The sequence below is a fragment of the Schistocerca nitens genome, chromosome 5 (genome assembly GCF_023898315.1).
Source record: "Schistocerca nitens isolate TAMUIC-IGC-003100 chromosome 5, iqSchNite1.1, whole genome shotgun sequence".
In the NCBI taxonomy this organism is placed as follows: domain Eukaryota; kingdom Metazoa; phylum Arthropoda; class Insecta; order Orthoptera; family Acrididae; genus Schistocerca; species Schistocerca nitens.
This window is the reverse complement of record NC_064618.1, coordinates 685,811,540-685,835,810: the sequence shown is the minus strand read 5'-3', so window position 1 is coordinate 685,835,810 and position 24,271 is coordinate 685,811,540. Positions and strand designations below refer to the sequence as shown.

General features: G+C 41.1%; 1 protein-coding gene across 1 annotated transcript in view; it reads left to right on the top strand.

The window, feature by feature from the left end:
• The window catches only part of LOC126259680 (solute carrier family 25 member 44), a 145,261-nt gene that overhangs the window by 89,267 nt on the left and 31,723 nt on the right, over window positions 1–24,271 (top strand). Inside the window, exon 5 of the mRNA XM_049956639.1 lies at window positions 12,201–12,328. Coding sequence (XP_049812596.1) covers window positions 12,201–12,328 — 128 coding nt within the window. The remainder of the gene's footprint in view (window positions 1–12,200; window positions 12,329–24,271) is intronic.

Genomic DNA, 24,271 nt, shown 5'->3' with positions numbered 1-24,271 from the left:
ATCATAACCTTACATCTGTTCTTTTTTCTTTCTCCCTTGCACAATGATATAATGTGTGATAGATTTTTCTCACTGTGCAGTACTATCCTACATCCCTCACCATTATTTCTTCCAGTCTTTTTATTCCCTAGTTCCCTGAACAACCACCTAATGCTTCCATTTGCCCATCTCCCCTGTCTGTTTAATGCCCTCCTCTGAACTGCAAACTCCCCCTGGATGCCAAAGAGTATGTGCCCATTGTGACTGAATCATGGGGACTCCGAACAACAGTTTACTGGCCTCGTAGCAGTTGCTGAGGCTGGGTGGCACCCATGGGGAGAGCCCCCATTTGGAGTGAGTGGCACAATAGTGGATGGCTTGGAATGAAGCAGATGAAGCTTTCTCCCACTAGTTTTCATATGGCCCCAAAAGTCTTTTCAGAAGGGAATAATTCATTAAACAAAGAGAGAGATGACCCCAGAATGTTCCCTTCCTGGGCTACACTGTGGGAGGAATGTAGGGCTAAGCGACAAGCCGAGAAATACTTCCCCCAATACCTGGTTTGTTCAAGGACAGATGAGGATTCTTTTTGACCACAAAGCCTATATCTTTCTAGAGAATATAGAGGACAAGTTTGGGGAAGTTGCAGCCATCTCCAAAATGAAGATAGGCTCGGTTCTGATTAAAACAGCATTCCCCGCCCAGACAAGGGCATTGCTCACTTGTGATAAGCTGGGTGACATTCCTGTGACTACCGTTCATAATAATAGTCTTAAGTAGGGTTCAAGGCATTGTTTTCCATTGTGATCTCCTACAGTCTGATGATGAGCATCGTGCCAACTTGGAGCAACAGGGTGTATGTTTTGTCCGTCGTGTCCATAGGGGCCAAAGGACTATAGCATTGCTGCGGCGGCCTTCATCTTGATCTTTGAGGGCAATGCGTTGCCTGACAATATCCACGCTACATGGAGGTAATGCCGCTGGATGTCCAGAGTGGAACAGCAGCCATTTTATCGGCAGCCAACTTTGTGGTCCCCTATTCTTTGGGATTCCCTCATCAGAAGACAGTACCTTGGTGGACGTCAGTTGAGCTCCCCTCAGCATCTGATGTACTGTACCCTTTTTCGTGGTAGGGAGATCTATCTCCCACAACAGAGGCCAAGGTCTGACATCATGATCACAGTTTGCATAGTGTCTGTGATCTGAATTCCATTTTTCCCCACTTATCAGGGAGAAACCATGTGCACCGCAATGATGTGTGCCCCATCCTTGGATCTACCTCGACTTCTCGTTTGGACCAAAAGACTCATAGACCCTATGGTTTCTCACTGTCTTTTCCTGAACGTCCTTGATGCATTTCCTGGCTCAGACATGGTACATGCTAATGGTTCTGTGATCAACGGATGAACCCAGTTTTGCCTACACGTTTGCAAGATACAATGAACTACGCTTCCTGCTGAACAGATGCAGTGTATTCACTGCAGAATTGGTGACCATTGTTCGAGTACTCAGCCACCTTTGTTCTTCCGCTGGCAAGTTGTTCTTAATTGACAGTGATTCCCAGAGTAGTCTTCAGGCTGTAACCAGTGCTACTCTTGACACATGGTCGTTGTGATTATCTGGGATATCCTGTGTGACCTCCGCTAACACTGGACCATCTTTGTATGGACCCCTGGTCACATTGCAGTCCCAAGGAATAAACATGGTGATCGGTGAGCCAAGTTAGCTACTAGGATACCAACTTTGGAGACGGAGGTACTTAAATCTGACCTTCTATCAACTCTAAGCTGACATTTGTTGGAGGCTTGGAATGCAGATTGGTGTACCTCTGTTCCTCCAAGCGTAAAGGAGGCCACGATCTTGTGGCAGTCTTTCCTCCAGGGTTCTTGATGGGAATTACTGTTCTCTATCAGCTTCACATTGGCCACACTTTGGTGACCTAAGGCCACCTCCCACATCCTCCAGTGTGAGGATCCACCATACTGTCAGTGTGATGTGTGTCTCACAGTGGCCTTCGTCCATTTGGATTGCTCTAATTTGGCCACCTTACGACAAAACCTTAAACTTGCTGACATGCTACCTCCGGTGCTAACGGCTGACGCCAAAGTGACTGATTTGGTTTTACATTTTACCTGTGAAAGTGGTTTTTATTCCTCTCTGTGATGCATGATACATTACCCTTGTTGGCCAATTAAGGGATTGGTGGGGTGCCCCATCACCTGCTCTGACCCCGAGAGGCCCATAGCTCACCTTGCTTGATGGTCCGGTCTGGCTCCTGCTCTATCAACCTTTCTAATTCTTGTTATTTTTTTACGTCTGCCATTAGTTGACAGACTCATAGTCTTTATTGACTTTCCTGAGATTTTATCTTGTTTGTGTAGCTAGTTTTCTTGTGGTAATAGAGAATGTGGAAGCACTGGTCACATGGAGAGAGCATGTCTCTGGTTGCATAGTGTGTCCTGGGGGCCTCCAGCTGCTTTCTAAATGGGGTAACTTGCCCACCTTCACCCTTTTATCCATCTTGTTTCTGCTTGATTCTGTCTGTTGGCTTTCTTGATTCATTGATACATTTGAGTCTGTTGGGATTTCTCTTTTGTATACTTCCCCTTCTGGGGACTAGTCTTGTATTGACACACAAAGGATGGTCTTCTGGTTTGGTGCCCCTTTAACCTCATCAATCCATCAATCCACCTGCTTTAGTGAACCATTCTTCTTCTTCCTCTTCTTCTTCTTCTTCTTCTTTTTAAGTAGTAACCTTCTTCTTAGTATTGCTGCATTGTTCGCTCAACCAAGTGCAGATGTCTTGTGCCTATGGCACTGATGACAGACCATGTAATGACTTCAGTGATATGTTTTACAATCTGCACAATATGTTGGGATAGTACTTTTCACCAGGGCTTTTTTATGCATACTGAGATTTATTTACCAAAATTTCAAATTTTGACTCATCACTAAACCAAACCTGAAACGAAAAGAAAAAACTATAAAGTTTTGCTTTAGGATTAGCCTCGAACTCAAAAATTTATGCATCACTACTGTATGAAGGCACGTACTGCCCAATGTAATGATACTTCCCGATTTCCAGAAGTCCAAATCTCTAGGCTTGCCCTCCTTTGCCCATGCAGGACGTTTTGACATCATAGCAGTTAATTTAGGCTTTTGGGCAGGTACTGTGAGCCTTGTAGTTCATTTGTGAAAGTTTGTGTCCTACAGTTCTTTCAGATGCAGTAGTGCCACTGTGTTCTAGTTTCATTTTAATTTCTTTTGGCAAGCAAATTGGTTCTCACTGCCTATCTTTTCCAAGGAGCGCTCAGATCTTGGTGAAAATACTGGTCTTCTGCCACACCAATTCTTCCTTTGAGGGACTGTGTCTTCTCCAAAATAATTTTTCTTCTTTACACGCTTACAAATGATTATGACATGCCTAGTCTTCGAGAAATTTCCCAATTTGAGTACACATTGGTACCAGTCAGTGCTTTTACCTCTATAATCTTTTGGAATGTCAAATCATTGACTTTACTCAATATTTTTGTATCTTAGGGTATCTCAAATCACTCTGTAATCAATTAACTTTAACGTTAGAGGCCACAGCTGATAAATACATCAGGAAACCAACAATACTAAATGTTAATAATGCGTTCACACTTCAAACACGTCAGACCATGCTGTTATCAAAACTGTAACTGGCAACTGTTCATCAAGAAGCAGCTCTCTCAAGAATAGTGCAGCCAACAAATGAGCTCATTTCATTCTTTAATAAAATTCAACCTATTAAACAAAGATAGGTGAGCCAGTTTACAGAATCAAGTCCCAGAAAGAAATGAATTGTAAAAATAATTGGATGCATGTAATAATATTGATGCAGAAGAAGCCAAGTAGAGCAGTCACTATAGTGTAGTGGTTATGATACTAGATTTTGCATGGAGGGTCATGCGTTCAAAACTAACCTGAACTGAAACATTTTAATTTCTATCTTCGGTTCGATTACATTCTAGAAGTATCCACAAATGGCAAGAATCATTGTACAGGAATATTCTGTAGCTGTATATAAACTGTAAGTGTTCTGGCCAGAGGCAGTTAGCTCTGCGATCTTGTATGTGCAAGTGCTGTATAAACCTTCGTTAAGTAAAGTTTGTGTTAGTCATTCATCTACTTACACCTTCCTCTACACAACATTATTCTGGTGGAGACACTCAGTATTGGAACTTATGATACTGCACATTATTGACGACACAGTGGCTCCCATCAGGCCACGAAGGAGCCGCCGTTTACGTGGCGAGAAACCCAAGTTCGAGCCATATTCAACAGATTGCAATCCACCGGAGACGGAAGAAGAAGAGGATGTCACGCTGACAGCAGCTGTGTGCCACCACATGAGACATCCTTCCGGGTTCTCGGGTGACGATGGCCAAGATACAAACAAGTGGCTGAAGGTATATGAGCGTATAGCCAAATTTAACAAAAGAGATGACACCATGTGTTTGGCTAACGTATTTTTCTACTTGGAGGGCACTGCCAAGCAATGGTATGAGAACAATGAGGAGAAGTTCACAAGTTGGGAAGTATTCCAAGCGGAACTGCAGTATTTCGGCGACACACGACAGAAGTGCAAGGCTGAAGATAAATTAAAGTGCAGGGTACAGCATCCAGGAGAAACAACAGCATCCTGCATTCAAGACATCTTGGAGCTGTGTAAATTAGTGGATCATCGAATGAAGGAGGAAGATAAGGTTGCACATCTTTGCTGAGGACATGTACGAGGGTCACTCCAAAACAAATGCACACTATTTTTGTAAAAATACAGTTTTCATTCTGCATGTGTGAAAGTTTTACAGTGTGTAGATACATCCTTCCCACTTGTTTTCAAACTTAGTTCAACCTGTTCCCGTGAGTGGCGCCATCACAGCATGTCTTCAAGATGGCTGCTACACTTGACGTTTGTCAGAAGCAACGTGCTGTCATAGAATTCCTGTGCTGTGAAAACGAGACAGTGTGAAAAATCCACAAGAGATTGAAAAAAGTGTATGGAGATGCTGCTGTTGATTGCAGTACAGTTAGTCGGTGGGCAAGCAGGTTACGTGAGGAAAGCGGGCAAGGCAATATTGAGGATTGCCCTCGCAGCGGCAGGCCTCGTACTGCACACACTCCAGACAATGTGCAGAGAGTTAACGAACTGGTGACTGCTGACAGACGCATCACAGTGAACGAATTGTCACGCTGCGTTGGGACAGGGGAAGGAAGTGTCTGCAGAATACTGAAAGTGTTGGCGTTAAAAAAGGTTTGTGCCAGGTGGGTTCCCAGGGTGTTGACAGTGGCTCACAAAGAAACAAGAAAAACGGTATGCAGCAAACTTTTGGAACAGTACGAGAATGGTGGAGAATAATTCCTTGGAAGAATTGTGACAGGTGATGAAACATGGCTCCATCATTTTTCACCAGAGACAAAGAGGCAACCAATGTAGTGGCATCATGCAAATTCACACAAAGAAAAAAAAAAATCAAAACCACACCTTCTGCTGTAAAAGTTATGGCTACGGTGTTTTTTGATTATGAAGGACTCTTGCTTGTGGACATCATGCCAAGTGGAACCACCATAAATTCTGATGCCTATGTGACGACACTGAAGAAACTTCAAGCTCGATTGAGTTGTGTTCAACCACATCGGCAAAAGCAGGATGTTTTGCTGTTGCACGACAATGCATGGCCACATGACAGTCAAAAAACCATGGAAACAATCACAAAACTCGGATGGACAACACTGAAACACCCGGCCTACAGTCCTGACCTGGCTGTATGTGACTATCATCTCTTTGGGAAACTGAAAGACACTCTTCATTGAACAAGATTTGAAGATGAGGACTCCCTTGTGCACACTGCCAAACAGTGACTCCAGCAGGTTGGTCCAGAATTTTACCATGCAGGTATACAGCGCTGGTGCAAAGATGGCGTAAGGCAGTTGAGGGGGATAGAAATTATGTGGAGAAATGAAAATATTGTTCCTAAAGGGTGTATCTACACACTGTAAAACTTTCAAACATATAGAATAAAAGATGGAGTTAAAAAAAAAAAGTGTACATTGCTTTTGGAGTGACCCTCGTATCAAGCCCTACTCCTGAAGGAGGTTTCGACAGCAGGCTTCATTGAGACAATGCATCAAAAAAGAATTACACGCAAGAAGTTTGAATGCTTCCAGACGTCGTATCGATGTCTGTGATGGAGGAAGAAACTGATTTCACAAGTGTTCTTCATCAGATAGTGAGAGAGGAAGTTCAGAAGGCACTTGGATTGCCCGCTGAGCAAAAAACTGAGAGTTCATAAGGGAGGAAGTGGAACAGACATTGAACCCAATCTCTCGTCCTTCATTTCCCATTAAAACAGTGAAAAAGTCGAGACCCAGGTGAAGTTATGTTCCTACAAAGCCGTATGAGGAACCTGTTTGGGCACCAAGAAAGACTGATATCTGGAGAACCCAGGAGAACCAACCAGTATGTTTCCACTGCAGACAACCGGAACGTGTGGTGCACTATTGTCGAGAAAGGTGGTGGATATTTGATGTCACCTGCACCAGAAGACAGCAGACCGATCTTAGCTGATGCCAACTCCAGGACAATGAAGATGAACAAGAAGAGGTGGGTGCAGGACGAAGTAGGTCACCATCGCCACAAGCTAGCCGCTGGAGAGGATGCTCTCCAACACGCCAGCCAAGGTCACTATTGCCGTTTAGAAGCTCCAGCCGATTATCTAGCCACCGCAACCTGGGAAACTAAAGGGTGCAACCTTCCTCGGAGGTGAGGCCGGCAAAGAGAAAAATCCTCTGCCGTTGATCACTACAAAAATGATACGAAACTACGTCGATATCCTCATGGATGGCCGACCAGCCCAAGCTCTTGTGGACTCTGGAGTATCATATTCAGTCATTTCGGAGATGTATCGTCGCCAGTTGCAGAAAACTGTATTCGTCGACAACAAAACATTTCTGCTGAAGGTGGCTAATGGGAAAAACGTGAAACCTACAGGAAGATGCGTCATTCATGTGGGTGTAAGTGGCCGTACACAACCCTAAGAATTCATCATCTTACAAGAGTGTAGTCATGACGTCATTCTCGGAAAAAGCTTCTCAAGCAATTATAGAATGTGTTCGCTCGAAGATTATGCTAGACGAGATGAGATACTGTGGACAGGAAGATTCGCATCCGAATGTGTGGAGACTTTGTCTGCTGGATGAAGTGATCATTATATATATATATATATATATATATATATATATATATAAAGCTAATTCAGTTATTTTGTCAAAAACCAAATTTCAAACTGATATACAGAAGATTACTACTTTTCAGATGGCAATGGATCTTAGAACAAGAATTGTAAATTTATGTTCCCACAAAGAATATTTTGGCGTAGAAACAGAATGACATTTTTTGCCTGTACTCATGGAAACGGACCTTGTGATGGTGTCGATGGCACTGTGAAGAGAATAGCAAATCCACAATTGAGAAAAAGCTGGCATTGAGACTTGTGGATATGATACTGCCAACTGTGAACAGAAATAGTGTTCAGCTTATGTTTTAACAAAATATGAAGGTCTTGAAGTTAAAGTTAATTTCATGCATATCCTACTTAAACTTATACTCAACGGGTATCTGTACATGATGTTATTAGTAAAGTAAACCCAGTAACACCAACATGAAGACTATATCAGAAAAAAACAAATGAAGAGTTTAAAAAAATGTGAGATCATAAAACACATACTGTTTGTATCAGGTGTCATAAGTGATATTTGCAATGTATGTGTTAACAGTAAATTTGGATGTATATGTAGATATATCAAGAATAAAGGTATGTAGATTTCCACTTGAATCTGTAAATTTTACAAAAATGTCATTTTTCAGTGAAATACGTATTTTTGAAATTTTATAAAGGTTTGAACCCATGATCACCCCACTTTCATACCTGGGGAATTAGTTAATAATATTGTGAAGTGTTGTATGTGATTTTTTGAAAAAAATATTGAAGCTGTGCTTTTTGGTAAAATAAATATTTAAATTTTAATTTAACTTTGAAAAACATTTTTCATTGCAAACCCATATTACATTGTGTATCATAAGAAATTTTATGGAAAATGCTGCAGAATGACACCTCGTCCATCATTTTATCTTAATTAGGAGAGTTGCTACAGCAATTTGTAATTACGGCAATTGGGTGTTTTTCGCTGATTTTTGATGACTTCACATTTCTGTATTTTCGGAGTGAGTCAATGTATTGTAATAAAACTGAGTATTTTTCTTAATCTATATTAAGTTGTCTGTGTGGCAAGTTTAATCAAAATCTGAGATGGGGAGTAAAATCAGTGTTGACGTGAAATGATGATGCCCAGAAATGAGGGACATCCTACCCCTCGTTCTTCCCACCACTTGTAAAGTGGTATTCTGCTGCCCACTCAACCTACACAACACCCTGGTCTATCCTCATCCCAGTCCCACTCGTAACCTCTTACCTCCGGGGTCATAACTGTGTGGAAGATGCAGGTGCTAAGCCTGCCCAAATCACTCGCCCAGCTCATCGTACTCTAGTCCTCTCACAGACTTAACCTGTCACATCAGAGACAGAGCCACCTTAGAAAGCAGACATAACATATGCTGCAATTTCTGCACAGCATTTTATGAGGTGCGACCACCAACCAGAAGTTGATCAGGACAAATTATCATACTCAGCTGTAGCAAAAAGTAGGGTTGATCACCTAGTGGTGGAATACACAGCTGAGTGTACAACATACTCGAGTTCGAGGGCCTCCATCTGTATACTTGTGCCCAGCACCAACTTTTCTGAACTATGTGGATGGAAGTTATCCTTGTACCACATTCTTAGCTTTTCTTAATCCTCATGGCATCAACCTCTCCTGGTCCATTGCACTCTAACCTGTATCCAACAGGCTTCATTTCCTCTTTCTTGTCATCTTTTCCCAGCCCACGCCTCCTTGTCATTATCATCACATGCCACACGAAATGGCCATGATACCTGTGAATCCACTGCCTCTCTCTCCTATATTCCTTCCCTGCTGTCTGCTGCCTGCCTCAGAGCCCTTAGTTAAACCTCCCAAAGTGCTCCTGCAGCTTCCCATCTCCTTTTCCCTGTACACATAAACCCCCCAATCCCAATCGACCTGCTGGAACTGCAGTCCCAGTATTGTATGTTCAGCTGACACAATGTAGCTGCACTGTTGTGTGTGTGTGTGTGTGTGTGTGTGTGTGTGTGTTTTTCCCATTTCTTTGTAATTATCCAGTTGTTCAGTCACTATATAAACGTAATTCTCTTATCTTCTAGTGCCCCAAAAATCATGAACAATGGCTCTGAAAGACGTTTAAGCATGAAACTTGACGTTTTGTGATATCAGCTTCAGTGGTTTTATCAATCAATCAATTTTCTGATTTGTGGTTTGATGAACACACCTTCATTCAACCTACTCTCACTGATCTTCAGAAAAACTTCTTTCAGACAATTGAAAGCCTCACTTTGATTTTCAACTGTTTTTTTGAAAATTCTTCATCAAGTCAAATTTAACATGAAATAATGGAAAATTTAGGATGGAATAATGACAAAATCTTGGAAAGGTTAGATTGCGACTCACTATATAGAGGAAATGTTGAGTCACAGGCAGGCAAAACGTTTCAGCAAAACAGTCAAGGCAGGAAATTGTAAGAACAACTTCCAAAAAAATTAGTGTTTTGAAATTACAAAAATTGTTAATTCTTTCGAAAACACAAGCTCATATAGTGTGTTGTATTTCCAAGGGTAGCCTTTTTTGAAATATGCAATGCATAACTAGCAGGGGCTATTTTTTCAGTTATTAAATCTCTCTATAAAAAAGGTGAAAAGTGAATTAGAGCTGTAAGTCATTATACCCAGTTCCATTACTAATATTTAAAAAAAAAAATTTCTGAAAGTTACGTTCTGTAGAGTAGTATTTTAACTTGTTAATAATAAAATTCTTAGTAAATCACAAATTTAACTTTTAATCATAATTATATAACAAAAATATAACATGGTAATTTTTTGTGACCACTGGTCATTTTACTGTGCAAGTCACAAATGAACTTTGATTTCTCTTTGAAGTGGACACACAAGTACTATAATAAATTCCAGTAGACATAAAGCAGCAGAAGATATTTTTAAAAGAATTGTTGACTAGAATTTTGCAAGTGATGTCTCTGTTAAAAAGTAAAGAAAAAAAATTCACATGCAGCCTTATGTAGCTAAGACAACCCACACCAAATATATCCAAAATAAATAAATACACTACTGGCCATTAAAATGGCTACACCACGAAGATGACGTGCTACAGACACGAAATTTAACTGACAGGAAGAAGATGCTGTGATATTCAAATGATCAGCTTTTCAGAGCACTTACACAAGGTTGGCGCCAGTGGCAACACCTACAACATGCTGACATGAGGAAAGTTTCCAACCGATTTCTCATACACAAACAGCAGTAGATCGGCGTTACCTGGTGAAACGTTGTTGTGATGCCTCGAGTAAGGAGGATAAATGCGTACCATCACGTTTCCGACTTTGATAAAGGTCGAATTGTAGCCTATCGCGATTGTGGTTTATCGTATCGCGACATTGCTGCTCGCGTTGGTCGAGATCCAATTACTGTTAGCCGAATATGGAATCGGTGGGTTCAGGAGGGTAATACGGAATGCTGTGCCGGATCCCAACGGCCTTTTATCACTAGCAGTCGAGATGACAGGCGTCTTATCTGCAAGGCTGTAACGGATCGTGCAGCCACGTCTCGATCCCTGAGTCAACAGATGGGGACGTTCGCAAGACAACAACCATCTGCACGAACAGTTCGACGACGTTTGCAGCAGCATGGACTATCAGCTCAGACACCATGGCTGTGGTTACCCTTGACGCTGCATCACAGACAGGAGCGCCTGCGATGTTGTACTCAACGATGAACCTGGGTGCACGAATGGCAAAACATCATTTTTTCGGATGAATCCAGGTTCTGTTTACAGCATCATGATGGTCGCATCCGTATTTGGCAACATCGCGGTGAACGTACATTGGAAGCGTGTATTCGTCATCGCCATACTGGCGTATCACCAGGTGTGATGGTATGGGGTGCCATTGGTTACACGTCTTGGTCAGCTCTTGTTCGTATTGACAGTACTACGAACAGTGGACATTACATTTCAGATGCGTTACGACCCATGGCTCTACCCTTCATTCAATCTCTGCGAAACCCTACATTTCAGCAGGATAATGCATGACCGCATGTTGCAGGTCCTGTACGGGCCTTTCTGGATACAGCAAATGTTCGACTGCTGTCCTAGCCAGCACATTCTCCAGATCTCTCATCAATTGAAAATGTCTGATCAATGGTGGCTGAGCAACTGGCTCGTCACAATATGCCAGTCACTACTCTTGATGAACTGTGGCATCGTGTTAAAGCTGCATGGGCAGCTGTACCTGTACATGCCATCCAAGCTCTGTTTGACTCAATGCCCAGGCTTATCAAGGCTGTTATTACGGCCAGAGGTGGTTGTTCTGGGTACTGATTTCTCAGGATCTTTGCACCCAAATTGCATGAAAATGTAATTGCATGTGAGTTCCAGTATAATATATTTGTCCAATGAATACACATTTATCATCTGCATTTCTTCTTGGTGTAGAGATTTTAATGGCAAGTAGTGTATATCAAAATGCAGTTTTTGCCAAGTTATAGTGGTTTCGTCTTTGTACTGAGCCTGTGTGATCTCGGTGAAACTGATATGCAGTGACCACACTTCTTAAGTAGGCATAAGACCTTTTTTTGCTATTCAGTGAGTTACATTTCCTTTCTCATAAGATACATTAGAAAAATATTGATTGAAAACATTGCCAATTAGAAAAAACTGTCAAGACCATAGAATATCTCATTATTAGAATGATCAGTTTCGGCAAGTTTAAACAGCCACCTTCAGATTATGAGCACCATTTGGCTGGAGTTAGCAGCATCGTAAATGAATGCGTGTGGACACAACGGCTGCTCGCTCCAGCCAGACAGTGCTCATAATCTGAAATATGAAATATTTTGCCATCTTGATTATTTCCCCAATTGATCATCAAGAACAGATTGCTGTTACCTCCTTACTATGCTGGTTAAAATCGTGTAAACATATTGCCTGTCAGTGAATTAATCATTAACAGTCCAATTCTAACTGTTCTGTTTCAGATAAATTACATTCTGTGTTTCCTGCTTGGGTTTCACACTTGTTTATACAGTGTGTGTCTGGAACTCTTGGAGGCTTTACAACTACTTTGTTAACAAATCCTCTTGACATAGTTAGAGCTCGTCTCCAGGTACACCACCAAACTACCGTCTATTCATGTATTTCATGTGATAAGTAATTAGTGTGTATTATTATTATTATTATTATTATTTCTTTACTTTCTCAGACGTTAAGTCTGGTTAAAAATAGAAAGTGACGCGGACCTTGATCAAGCGTCACTTCCTTTTAACTGTACGGTATGTGTTATATTGCATTTAGGAACTTTCAGGTAATTGAACATGTATCAATAATTACAGATTTCTGTAGTTGTATATATAAGTTCGGATGTAGCTGTATTGCATTGATGTACTGGTGGATATAGTGTGGTATGACTCCTGTAGTTGATAGTATAATTGGTATGATGTCAACTTTATCCTGATGCCACATGTCTTTGACTTCCTCAGCCAGTTGGATGTATTTTTCAATTTTTTCTCCTGTTTTCTTTTGCATATTTGTTGTATTGGGTATGGATATTTCAATTAGTTGTGTTAATTTCTTCTTTTTATTGGTGAGTATGATGTGTCAGGTTTGTTATGTGGTGTTGTTTTATCTGTTATAATGGTTCTGTTCCAGTATAATTTGTATTCATCATTCTCCAGTACATTTTGTGGTGCATACTTGTATGTGGGAACGTGTTGTTTTATAAGTTTATGTTGTATGGCAAGTTGTTGATGTATTATTTTTGCTACATTGTCATGTCTTCTGGGGTATTCTGTATTTGCTAGTATTGTACATCCGCTTGTGATGTGATCTACTGTTTCTATTTGTTGTTTGCAAAGTCTGCATTTATCTGTTGTGGTATTGGGATCTTTAATAATATGCTTGCTGTAATATCTGGTGTTTATTGTTTGATCCTGTATTGCAATCATGAATCCTTCTGTCTCACTGTATATATTGCCTTTTCTTAGCCATGTGTTGGATGCGTCTTGATCGATGTGTGGCTGTGTTAGATGATACGGGTGCTTGCCATGTAGTGTTTTCTTTTTCCAATTTGCTTTCTTCGTATATGTTGATGTTATGTGATCTAAAGGGTTGTAGAAGTGGTTATGAAATTGCAGTGGTGTAGCCGATGTATATATATGAGTGATTGCCTTGTGTATTTTGCTAGTTTCTGCTCGTTCTAGAAAGAATTTTCTTAAATTGTCTACCTGTCCATAATGTAGGTTTTTAAGTCGATAAATCCCCTTCCTCCTTCCTTTCTGCTTAATGTGAATCTTTCTGTTGCTGAATGTATGTGATGTATTCTATATTCGTGGCATTGTGATCGTGTAAGTGCATTGAGTGCTTCTAGGTCTGTGTTACTCCATTTCACTACTCCAAATGAGTAGGTCAATATTGGTATAGGGTAAGTATTTATAGCTTTTGTCTTGTTTCTTGCTGTCAATTCTGTTTTCAGTATTTTTGTTAGTCTTTGTCTATATTTTTCTTTTAGTTCTTCTTTAATATTTATATTATCTATTCCTATTTTTTGTCTGTATCCTAGATATTTATAGGCATCTGTTTTTTCCATTGCTTCTATGCAGTCGCTGTGGTTATCCATTATATAATCTTCTTGTTTAGTGTGTTTTCCCTTGACTATGCTATTTTTTCTTACATTTGTCTGTTCCAAAAGCTATATTTATGTCATTGCTGAATACTTCTGTTATCTTTAGTAATTGGTTGAGTTGTTGATTTGTTGCTGCCAGTAGTTTTTGATCATCCATGTATAGCAAATGTGTGATTTTGTGTGGGTATGTTCCAGTAATATTGTATCCATAATTTGTGTTATTTAGCATGTTGGATAGTAGGTTCAGAGCAAGGCAGAACCAGAAAGGACTTAATGAGTCTCCTTGGTATATTCCACGCTTAATCTGTATTGGCTTTGATGTGATGATATTTGAATTTATTTGGATATTAAGTGTGGTTTTCCAATTTTTCATTACTATGTTTAGGAACTGTATCAATTTAGGATCTACTTTGTATATTTCCAGTATTTGTAGTAACCATGAGTGGGGTACACTATCAAAAGCTTTTTGGTAATCAATGTATGCCTAGTGTAGCAACCTTTGTTTAGTTTTAGCTTGATATGTCACCTCTGCATCTATTATCAGTTGCTGTTTACATCCTCGTGCTCCTTTGCAACAGCCTTTTTGTTCTTCATTTATAATTTTGTTCTGTGTTGTATGTGTCAATAATTTCTGTGTAATGACTGAAGTTAATATTTTGTATATTGTTGGTAGGCATGTTATGGGGCAATATTTAGCTGGGTTTGCTGTGTCTGCTTGATCTTTAGGTTTCAGATAAGTTATTCCATGTGTAAGTGTATCAGGGAATGTGTATGCATCTGCAATGTAACTGTTAAATAATTTAATTAAAAAAATGAAAAAACCTTAATCCTACTCCCAACATCACCACTGCTGAAGCCCAAGCTATCCGTGATCTGAAGGCTGACCGATCCATCGTCATTCTTCCGGCGGACAAGGGTTCCACGACCATGATACTTGATTGTCGGGAGTATGTGGCTGAGGGACTGCGTCAGCTTCCAGACAACACCACATACAAAGTTTGCCAAGGTAATCCCATTCCTGATGTCCAGGCGGAGCTTCAAGGAATCCTCAGAACCTTAGGCCCCCTACAAAACCTTTCACCTGACTCCATCAATCTCCTGACCCCACCGACACCCCGCACCCCTACCTTCTACCTTCTTCCTAAAATTCACAAACCCAATCATCCCGGCCGCCCCATTGTAGCTGGTTACCAAGCCCCCACAGAACGTATCTCTGCCTACGTAGACCAACACCTTCAACCCATTACATGCAGTCTCCCATCCTTCATCAAAGACACCAACCACTTTCTCGAACGCCTGGAATCCTTACCCAATCTATTACCCCCAGAAACCATCCTTGTAACCATTGATGCCACATCCTTATACACAAATATTCCGCACGTCCAGGGCCTCGCTGCGATGGAGCACTTCCTTTCACGCCGATCACATGCCACCCTACCTAAAACCTCTTTCCTCATTACCTTAGCCAGCTTCATCCTGACCCGCAACTTCTTCACTTTTGAAGGCCAGACATACCAACAAATAAAGGGAACAGCCATGGGTACCAGGATGGCCCCCTCGTATGCCAACCTATTCATGGGTGGCTTAGAGGAAGCCTTCTTGGTTACCCAACTCCTTTGGTTCCATCAGATTCACCTGGTCCTACTCCAAATCCCATGCCACTTTACTTGACGTTGACCTCCATCTGTCCAATGGCCAGCTTCACACGTCCGTCCACATCAAACCCACCAACAAGCAACAGTACCTCCATTATGACAGCTGCCACCCATTCCACATCAAATGGTCCTTCCCTACAGCCTAGGTCTTCGTGGTAAACAAATCTGCTCCAGTCCGGAATCCCTGAACCATTACACCAACGACCTGAAAACAGCTTTCACATCCCCCAACTACCCTCACGACCTGGTACAGAAGCAAATAACCAGAGCCACTTCCTCATCCCCTCAAACCCAGAACCTCCCACAGAAGAACCACAAAAGTGCCCCACTTGTGACAGGATACTTTCCGGGACTGGATCAGACTCTGAATGTGGCTCTCCAGCAGGGAGAAATGAGATCCATCCTTCATGAAATCCTCCCCACTCCACCAAGAGTGTCTTTCCGCCGTCCACCTAACCTTCGTAACCTGTTAGTTCATCCCTATGAAATCCCCAAACCACCTTCCCTACCCTCTGGCTCCTATCCTTGTAACCGCCCCCGGTGTAAAACCTGTCCCATGCACCCTCCCACCACCACCTACTCCAGTCCTGTAACCCGGAAGGTGTACACGATCAAAGGCAGAGCCACGTGTGAAAGCACCCACGTGATTTACCAACTGACCTGCCTACACTGTGAAGCTTTCTATGTGGGAATGACCAGCAACAAACTGTCCATTCGCATGAATGGACACAGGCATACTGTTTGTTGGTAATGAGGATCACCCTGTGGCTAAACATGCCTTGGTGCACGGCCAGCACATCTTGGCACAGTGTTACACCGTCCGGGTTATCTGGATACTTCCCACTAACACCAACCTGTCAGAACTCCGGAGATGGGAACTTGCCCTTCAGTATATCCTCTCCTCTCGTTATCCGCCAGGCCTCAACCTCCGCTAATTTCAAGTTGCCGCCGCTCATACCTCACCTGTCTTTCAACAACATCTTTGCCTCTGTAATTCCGCCTCGACTGACATCTCTGCCCAAACTCTTTGCCTTTACAAATGTCTGCTTGTGTCTGTGTATGTGCGGATGGATATGTGTGTGTGTGCGCGAGTGTATACCCCCTAGGTAAGTCTTTCCGCTCCCGGGATTGGAATGACTCCTTACCCTCTCCCTTAAAACCCACATCCTTTCGTCTTTCCCTCTCCTTCCCTCTTTCCCGACGAAGCAACCATTGTTTGCGAAAGCTTGAATTTTGTGTGTATGTATGTGTTTGTTTGTGTATCTATCGGCCTGCCAGCGCCTTCGTTTGGTAAGTCACATCATCTTTGTTTTTAGATATGTTAAATAATTTAGTTAGATGTGAATGTGTTGAGGTGAACTTCTTTAGCCAGAAATTTGCTATTTTATCTTTTCCAGGGGCTTTCCAATTGTGAGTAGAATTAATTGCTTGGGTGACTTCATGTTGCAAAATTTTTACTTCAGGCATTTGTGGTATCAACTTGTATGTGCCTGTTTCTGCTTGTATCCACCGTGCATGCCTGTTACGTTGTACCGGGTTTGACCATATGTTGCTCCAGAAGTGTTCCATTTCTGTTATGTTTGGTGGATTGTCTATTTTAATGTATGTGTTATCTATTGTCTGGTAAAATTTCTTTTGGTTCGTGTTGAATGTTTGGTTTTGTTTCCTTCTATTTTCACTTTTTTTGTATCTTCTAAGTCGTTTGGCCAATGCTTGTAATTGATTATTATTATTATTATTATTATTATAATTACTATTATCATTATTATTACTATTATTATTGAGGCAGCAAAAGACATAGTGCTGGCATGTCTAAAAGAGTAACTATCTTATTCAATTATTACAACAGTTATATTTATCTATGATAAATGATAAAAATCAAACAATGGAAAATCCAGGATTGAATAATGGCAATATTATGAATAGGATAGATTTCTACTCACCATATAGTGGAGATGTTGGCTACTCACACACGAGCACTGTCTCTGGCACCTGTGGCCAGAGACAGTAGTAGTGTGTGTGTGTGTGTGTGTGTGTGTGTGTGTGTGTGTGTTCCTCAAGAGCCAGTCCTAATTACATAGCAATGACATTTTTTTTGCATTACATGCTCTCTGTTTAAATAATTAAAACAAAAGTATGAGACCAGAACTTTTCCAACCTCCACAAGAGATTTTCTGTTACTCACAGTTGTCATCCCTTCAGTGAAGCCTTTATATACTCAGTGTGCTTTCTAGAAAAATGTAGCATTAAACAGCACATATTGAAACAGATCGTGAAACTGATGTCGCAATTAAAATTGTTCTTTTGCATCTTTGCTACCATCTCAGTGTTGCAGAGTGGTTGCTCTGAACTTGGAGAAAACAATTAACTTTTTGTATGTCATAGTGAAAATGATATAATGATTAGGAAATGTGAACTAGAAATTAGAATGCAGTTCTGTAATTTATAGGTGTTTTCAGCAGGGAAGATATAGTTGAATTGAAAAACCTTTATTCTTGTAACAAACTTTCATTATAGATTAAATCCATTAATTGTACACATTAACTTAATATTTTATAAAAATTTACCCATGAGCAATGTTTTTGATTACTTCCAATAAAAATATTCCAGATTACTTCTATTTTGCAACTCCTTTGTTGTAGCTCAGTCTTAATTTTCACTATATGATCAGTCACATTCGTTTCAACACAGAGGACATTTTTGCAGCTCTAGATGCATTCTGCTGAAAATAAGCTCACCAGATAAAAATTAGTTACCACAGTCTTAAAAGTGTAAGAGCTCGATCTGTTTTAACAGCAGAAATAAAATGAAATGATCATATGGCATTTATTGGCCGGGATATCCCCTTTGGGGTTCGGCCGCCGTATTGCAAGTCTTTTTAGTTGACAATACTTCGGCGACTTGCATGTCAATGATGATGAAAATGATGGACACACAACACCCAGTCCCCTGCCGGGAATTTAAACCTGGCCCCCTTGCGTGGTAGGCGGTAATGTTACCACTATGCTTTGGAGGCGGACTTAACAGCAGCTGTAAAATGTGGTAGTATGGGCTGTGCACTCTTGGAAATTGTAAAGTTACCAGGGAAGAAATACAGGTAGTAAAAAGCTACCTACACTTAGTACAGATACCAGCCTGCAGTAATGAGTCAGTTGACATAAAAGGAAGGTAATACTTCAGAAGGAAGTTAGACAAGTTTGCAACATATTGCCTATGTTGTTCAACCCGTTCATACAACAAAAGTAAAGGAAACCAAGGGGAACTTTAGAAAAGGAGAAGACTAAAAAATCTTGTGGTTTACCAGTCACATTTTAATTCCATCTGAGATGGAAAATTAGTTCAACAGCATGAGCAGTGTTAAGCAAACATGTTATAATACGAACACAGTGAAAGTAAAACAGGGATAATGGAATGTAATTGAATTAGATCAGGCAATGATTTGCAATTAGATTAGAAAATGACAATAAATTAGTGGGTGATGTTTGCTATGTGTGCATTAAAATAGCTGATGATGGCTAAAGTAGAAAATACAAAATGCAGACTTACAGTAACAAGAAAAACATTTCTGAAAAGAAAGGGAAAAAGAAAAAATCCTTAACATCAAATATAAACTTAAATGAGAGGAAGTATTTTCTGAAGGTATTTGTCTGGAGTATAGCTTTGTGTGGAAGAGAAACGTGGCCAATAAACAGTTCAGACATGAAGGAAATAGAAGCTTTTGAAATGTGCTACTACAGAAGAATGCTAGAGATTAGATACTAATGAACCCATGAACCTTTTCCAGTAGGACGGAAAAGAGCATTGCAGCAAAACTTGTCTAAATGAAGTGATAGGTTGAAAAGGTACATCCTGAAGTAGCCAAGAATAGTTAATTAATGGAGGAAAGTGATGGAGATAGACATTATAAAGGAAAGCAGAACTTGACTACAGTCAGCAGGTTTGTGTGGATGTAGTTACAGATGAAGAAACTGGCACAGCATAGAGTAGCATGGAGATTTGCACAAACCATTCATCAGACCAGAGATGACAATACTAATTGTGATATTAATAACAACAATAAATACCTGATCAATTTTTGTGTGAAAATTGCCAATTTTTTTGATTTGATGCTGCAGATAGGAAAAATCAGTAATGGTGACCAACTGAAAAAACACATTTAATACAAAAGAACCCAACAGAAGGGGCAATAACTCAGAATTACAGGCCAATAACATGTTTACCTAGCATGTTAAAGTTGCTGGCAGGTGTTAGAGAAGACTCAGAACCTTCTGGCATAGTAAGACATCATACCAGTAAGAACAAGAAGATAACAAGATTAGAAATAGTAGCATAAAAGTCCAGCTCCTGATTAACAGAATAATTCTGGAAAACTGCAAAAACCTGAAAACAAATAGATACATGACTTTGATATACTACAAGAAGCCTTTGACTGCCACATAGTTGGATGATAAAGTGCCTGGAAACCATCAGGCTCGGCAGAAACATCAAGAAATTCACAGAAAATATGATGGAACACTGTAAATCAGAACTATATGTTGGAAAAGAAAGCTGTGGACTAGTTAGCATCAAGAAAGGCATTTTCTGAGGGAACCTGTTCTCTGCTGCTGCTCACCATTACCCTTATTCCACAGCCAACCATCTTACAGACAACAAACTTGGGCTGTCAGTGAGAAATCCTCAGAACATATCCCCACATTGATGACCTGGAACTTTATGGAAAATATGGAACTGAATTACAATCTCTGATGAATACAGTCTGAATCTTCTGAAAGATATCAGCATGGAATTTGGGTAAGAAAAGTACGCATACAGGCAGCAATGGAGGGCAAAAGATCAGAAAATGAAGGCACTGAAATGCTAAATGGACAGACCATTAATTCCCACCTGCCAGAAATGTACAAATACATAGGCATTTTGCTGCTGGTCACCATCAAACACAGACAGGTAAAAAAATGTGGTCACCTTAGATTATACTCAGAATAAATAAATAAATAAATAAATAAATAAATAATAAAAAAAACGAAGTGAATGGCAGCAACATCACTAAGACACTCAATTTGTGAACTGGACCTAAACAGAGTTTGATAATCTGAACAGGAGAACAAGAAAACTTATGATGATTTACTGCACTCTCCACCCTTGCTTTGACATCTATGGGCTGTACTTGTCCATAAAAGCAAGCAGTAGAGGACTCGTGCAAGTGAGGCAGATACTGGAAGAAGAGTAACATACATTGCCAGACTGTGTGAAAGATAGCAACGAATCAGCCCAATTGAATTCCAAAACAGAAAGCTTCTCAAGGTACAGAAACCAAGAACCAGTACTGGAAAGCTGTACTCCAATGCCTTACTGACAGCCTGTGCAATAAAGCATTGCATGGGCAATTTTTGGAAAAGATTGAAGACAAAGTAAATAAAGAAAAGACTGGTCTTGACATACCAGTGGAACCCTAAAGAAGGAAACTGAAAGACTGGTTTTTGCTGCACAGGCACATGCTGCATCTGTGTTGACGGTGACGACGACAACGACAACGACAATAATAATAATAATAATAATAATAATAATAATAATAATAATATTGTAATATTGAAATGAAACATTAGGGAAATTATTAATGTAGAGGCAAGGAAAGGAGCCATTCTTGACTCAGATCGCTTCCTGCCCTGCGTAAATGTTAGACTCCTTCCATTAAATAAGAAAGAACCTTCCTCAGAATAAAATCATAAGGATTGAACTTAACAGCAGGAACTTTCACAGGAGCTTTAAGCAGTGGATGGATGGCTATAATATGCCTAGTTCGAATTTCAAGCAAGACGATGGGAATCTATCAGTGAACAATAAAGAAAACTGTGTGATTCTAGCCATTCAACTTGTAACTCTGATTAACTGTGAAGAACCCAGCGAAAAATAGTCTACAATAATCCTAGAGCAAAGAAACAAAAGTTCAGTTCTTCTTATTCCTGATGAACTTGGGAACAGTGTTGCAGAACTGAAGAACAACAGAGCCACCAGAGAAGACTCCAAAACAGCAGAAATGTTGAAAAGTGGAGGAGAAATCACCATTAATGCCATAAGTCAGGAGATGGAAAGGATCTAGGAAACTGGAATAATACTTAGTGAATGGAAGACTGAACTGATTCCCCTCTATGAAGAGAGTGGCAGAGCTGGAATCAACAAGTCTCACAGTATTTCTGTTTTACCTTAAGCTTTAAAGGTGCTCACCAAAGCACTGCAGGCTGGTTGAGCAAGTAGATGAGCAATTTGATGATGAAAATCAAGGTGAATTCTGGGAGGGAGGTCATGTATTCAGCATGTTAGGTGGCTGAAAAAGCATTAGAAAATTACATCTCTCAGGATCTGGTAATTGTCTCCATCAACTTCAAGAAAGCATATGATACAGTCAATCTGAAAGTATTGTTTGAGATCTTGATAGAATGAAGTGGATCTTTAAAAAATTGAAAATTATCAAGCAAACGATGCCACAACCGCATTCAAAAGTAAAATTCATGGAGAACTTCTTGGAGAGTTTTTAATTAAAACTGGAGTCTGACAGGGTGATGGACTATCCCCCTTTCTCTTTAAATGCATGTTAGAGAAGGCTGTCTGAGAATTTGAAAAGTAATTTGCCAGGAAAGGGCTACTGAACACAGTTCACAATGAAAGATGAAAGAATTGTGTTAGTTCATTGCCTTGCCTTCACCAGTGACACTGCAACCCCATCAAGAAACTTTGAGACAGCTATGGAACAGATAAACGTGCTGAAGGAATAGGTAGGAAAAGCTGGTCTCCAGATTTTCTTTGCGAAAACAAAGTATGTAACCTAACAACAGAGTACAGTAAAACAGAAAATGGAGAGTTTCAGATACCTTGGTGGCATAATGCAGATGAAAACTAGCAAAAAAGAAAGTAGCAACAGCAGGCAAGAGAAGATGGCTACTGCTTTTTATGAGATTCTTGTCATATACAAGAAAAGGCAATCTCGAGAGAAGTTAACTCAGACTTGTAGTAATGAAGTAATACACTAAATCGGACCAGATCAAATAAGTATAGATTTGTGCGTAACCTCTGAACAATAACAGAAATAGCCTCTCGGGACTCCACAAGATGTAGAGCAACTGATGCGCATGATACAAACTAGAATAACTTAGAGAGGGTCAATCAGGGCTGCTTCAAGCATATATATGTGCATGTTGCTGGCAGATGGCCCAGCGGAGACTGTGCTGTGCACATGCCTACCACACGCAGCCTCCAACGTCTGGACCACGCTAATATAGTTGGCGGCCAATTCAAAAGCACACTCGTGGTGGTGCCACACTCAGTGCACTCTCACTCACATGCACTAGTAGCAGGATACAGCACAGCTCTCCCTTGTGTGAAGTGGATGGCCAGGGAACAGAGAAGACACCGGCAACCCAATGAGACATCCATTAGATCTGGAGTGGTAGTAGCCTCTGCCAATAGAGGAGTGAGACAATGGGCTGGGCAGGCATCAGAGCAGAGGACGAGAAAACTTGGGGACATGAGCACATCTGACAGCACTAGAGAGAAGGATGTTATCGCCATCTCTGCGCTGTAATCAGCAGTAGGTCTCAAAATGGAGGAGCAAGGCTGGACCCACCGGTGGTGATGGCTGCAGTGATGATGGTGAGGGGCCAGTGGAGGTGGCCTGATCAGAATAGCAGGTTGCAGCAGCAAACCTGAGGCCAGAGATGGACTAGCGCCTGGGGCCAGAAAACTGGAACTCCAGGGTACCGCACATGGAGGAGGCAGCCATTGGGACCAGGTCACCCTCACAGCAGGCAATGACGGGCTCGAGGCGGCATGATGGGTTGCGGTGATAGGGGCGGCACCCACAAAACTGCTAGCTTCTGAGATGTCGAGCGAGATGACACTGATAAGTGGCGTGCCACCAGCCCAGTGGCTATATGGACGTCACTAAGATGGTGCCCCTGCCGGCAGACAAGAGTGGCCAGTATTCACTTGGGCTTGTGACTTAAGTCCTCGTGCCCACACTGGCGATCACGGTGCAAAGCAGCTGGTTGAACTCGACCATGGCAGGTGCGGTGCTGGCTGCAGAAGGTGTAGGAGCATGCATTGCTGCTGACCACGTAGCAACTCAGCTGGGCTCCGCTCCCCCAAAGGCATGAAGCCGTAGGTGAAGGGCATCATCTGGTGAAGAATCCACGGCACACATTTTTGTTTGGTACTTGAACGTACACACTAGTCATTCTGCCTTGCGATTTGATTAAAGGTGGAATGGCGTAACCATAACATGGTAGATGCCGTTACGGGAACAAAACAATTGAAAGGTGTGATTTCTTACTGAGTCCCATTACAGGAAACTGAAGTTCAAGGCAACCCTTCAGTAGAAAAGATCCTTAAAAGCGTATGAATTGTCACTTCAGCCAGCTTTGATGCACACAAGTGAATGTAAGAGAACTGCAAAAATACAAACACAACTGAGTGCCAGCAGGAATACAAGAAGGGACCCGCAAAGTTGATGTCAATGCATTCCCATGGCTGACAGAGAGCAGGCCAGGGGGGACAGGAGTGCCCTGGAAGCCACGTGTTGGCAGGTACACTGGTCACAAACTGTGACAAAATGGACAATTTTGCCATCAATCTGCGGCCTATAAACATGATTCCTAGTTAACATTCCATTATCCTCGTTTTGCTTTTATTAATGTTCATCTTATACCCTCCTTTCAAGACACTGTCCATTCCGTTCAACTGCTCTTCCAAGTCCTTTGCTTTGCTTTAATGCAGCAGTAGT